Source organism: Nelumbo lutea, chromosome 1 (genome assembly GCF_056320005.1).
Source record: "Nelumbo lutea isolate HS-2025 chromosome 1, American lotus-T2T, whole genome shotgun sequence".
In the NCBI taxonomy this organism is placed as follows: Eukaryota; Viridiplantae; Streptophyta; class Magnoliopsida; order Proteales; family Nelumbonaceae; genus Nelumbo; species Nelumbo lutea.
Genome location: NC_142684.1, coordinates 30,569,274 through 30,571,899, shown reverse-complemented (window position 1 = coordinate 30,571,899; position 2,626 = coordinate 30,569,274). Strand labels below are relative to the sequence as shown.

At 38.7% G+C, this 2,626-nt stretch overlaps 1 protein-coding gene across 1 annotated transcript; it reads right to left on the bottom strand.

Annotated features, from left to right (window-relative positions):
- Positions 1-630: 630 nt before the first annotated feature.
- LOC148874141 (putative calcium-binding protein CML29) lies at positions 631-1,280 on the bottom strand. Its single transcript, XM_088964952.1, has one exon. It carries the CDS (start codon positions 1,231-1,233, stop codon positions 751-753), a length of 483 nt encoding a protein of 160 aa, XP_088821078.1. The 5' UTR covers positions 1,234-1,280; the 3' UTR covers positions 631-750.
- Between the last annotated feature and the right edge of the window lie 1,346 nt (positions 1,281-2,626).

Below are 2,626 nucleotides of genomic sequence, written 5' to 3'. Positions count from 1 at the left end.
AAAATTTTGGTTTTGAGGGAAAAAGGTTTTTTCTGACAAAAATAATGGGTCAAGATGCCTTCAAACTGCTGTGGCACAGGTCTCCAAAAGTTACCGAAAATTAGATAAAAAAATCATTTCAATCGAACATCCGAGCACAAAATTATAACATCTAAAAATTTACACATACATTGAGTGATTGAATGTGCAACTCGTGACTGAGTGACGAGGTCGAATGGGCAACCATCCATCTACCAAGGTTGCATCTTAGGAAGGTAGCAATCTGATCTCGCTACCCCCGGTAAAGTTGCCCATTTTTCAGGAAACCCTGTTGGGCTTGGTTTTGGGCCATGGGCAACCTGACCCAAATCATGTAAAGTCTTTTAATGTATTTTGGTTAATCATCATTACAGTTTAAGCTTTTATCACAGTCATATGGGGTTGGCAGCGTTGGCTACAAGAATTTTGTTCTGTTATTTCATTTAATGTCACATCTATTGACCTATCTCTTTTATCTCTAACCCTTTTAGCCCCTTTAACTTGCAATAGATCACTTCTTATGTTTATGGGTGCCGTCGTTGATCGTCTTCTATACACATGAACAAACCATTTATTTCGCTTGCTGATTATATATAAAATTACAAATAAAGATGATCAAGTGAAAAGGCACTTTTGTTTTAGACTTTCAGATTAGGCCTCATGGTTCATGAAGCTTGGGGAAATACAAGATGGATATTATTCGTTTAGTACATAAAAGAAAAGGGTTACAATCTAAATGAGGGAATTAACAATGAGTTTGAAGTCCTCAAAACTAACAGTCCCATCTCCATTCACATCCATGGAGGCTATGATCTCCTGGCAATCCTCGAAGGACAACCCAATACCTATATCGCTCACAACTTGATGCAGCTCTTGGGCTGTCACAGCTGTGTTGTTGCCTTGAACATCCAAAGTATCAGAAGCAGTTTTAAGGAAAGTTGCCATGTCCCCCATCTCCATCTCCATCTCTCTTGTATTCATCTCCACGAACTCCTCTATGTTCAGAAGCCCGTCCCTGTTTTTGTCGCCCTCTTGCATCATTGCCTTCACTTCTTGTTCGCTTGCGCAGTAACCAAGTGAGCCCATGAACCCTCCCAGCTCTGCATCCGTGATTAACCCATCGTTGTCTGCATCAAAGGCTCTGAAAGCCTCTACGAGGCTCATTACATGGCTCATCATCTCTGTTTGAAAGGATAGCGATCCAAGCTGAGCCATGGATTTGAAATAGAGCTCACTAGTCACTAATTTAACCTTATTGTACTTGCAATGTTGTATACTTGTCGACCCTTTAAATAGAGAGTCCTAGCTAGGGGGATTCCTGTTATTATTCCTTCCTGGTATCTCCATTATGCCGACATAAATCTAGAGAGGTTCTTTGTTACCCAAAAAAGGGAGGTTCTTATTCCTCATTATCCTCAATATAGCACTATACTAGACTACTTTGCTTGTGTCTTATCCATTGCTGACGCCCCAAATAAGGATGGGAGATAGGCAAGGTTCAAAGTATCGATACGTATCGGTTAATATGTATCATTTCGGGAGCTCCCTAATATGCCCCTATAGAGGTTGTATCGGGGTTCCGACTGGTTTAGGGGTGGAGCCTTAAACTGGTCCTCCTGAATCGATTTTGAAAAAAAAGTAAAAGAACACTATCCATATTGCCCAATACACCCCTACCAACATATCAGACGTATCGGTATTTAGAACCTTGGAGATTGGTGTGCTTCCTTTGTTTCAAGTTGACAAAAAAACATTATTTGCATAGTGCAATGCATGAACGTATATATTGGGATGAGTACTAGCTAGGAAGATCCATGCTTTTTTTGGCTCTTTGAAGCTTCAGTAACAGTATATTTTTCTGCCTTTTTTCCCTATGAAAATCTGGTTGGTAAGAAAAACAATATGCCTTGCTATTATTGATCAAGGAATTGACCATTAAAAGATAACTAAAGAAGAAGAGATTTACAAAAGCCAACCAATCTTTAGAGCTAGGAAATTAAATTGTGAAGATGGAAAGTTCATGCATATGACCAGAACTTGGGGACTCAAGAAAAGAAGCCCATAAACATAGCAGCTCTACTGGTTTCACTTAAAGGCCCAACTGTTAATAACCCAACCACGATCCATGAATCTTGATGCACCCTTTTGTGTTAATTTATCATATTCTAAACATATAATCATCATAAGCCCATTCAAGCTATCCCTCATACACAGCTACCAGAATCTGGTTAGTCATAAAAAGAAAAGAATTAAATGAGTTAAAGGGAAACCAGCTCCAAGTGATGTTATCAAGATGAACTTTGATGCAACAATGAAGGATAACGGTCAGAAGGCCTTAGGCTGTGTGGGAAGGAATGACCAAGGAAAAATGTTCTTCTTCCTACCTAGCTCAAAAAATAGGATTAGTATTATCACTGTCTATGTAATAATTAATTAAAGCGGCAAAACAGTTACGAGTCAAAAAAAAAAAAAAAAAGAAAAATCTTGAAGGAGATTCAAGCTGATCAATAATCGTCTAAATCAAATATCAAGTAGCATTAAGCAAGAATCTCTTCGAATAGCAAAGAGGAGGAGATGAGTATTAGCCCTTAGCCTATGATTTTCGAAA

What these genes read in the sequence shown, in the direction of transcription:
- LOC148874141 (XM_088964952.1), bottom strand. Translation starts at nt 1,233, where the DNA reads ATGGCTCAGCTTGGATCGCTATCCTTTCAAACAGAGATGATGAGCCAT.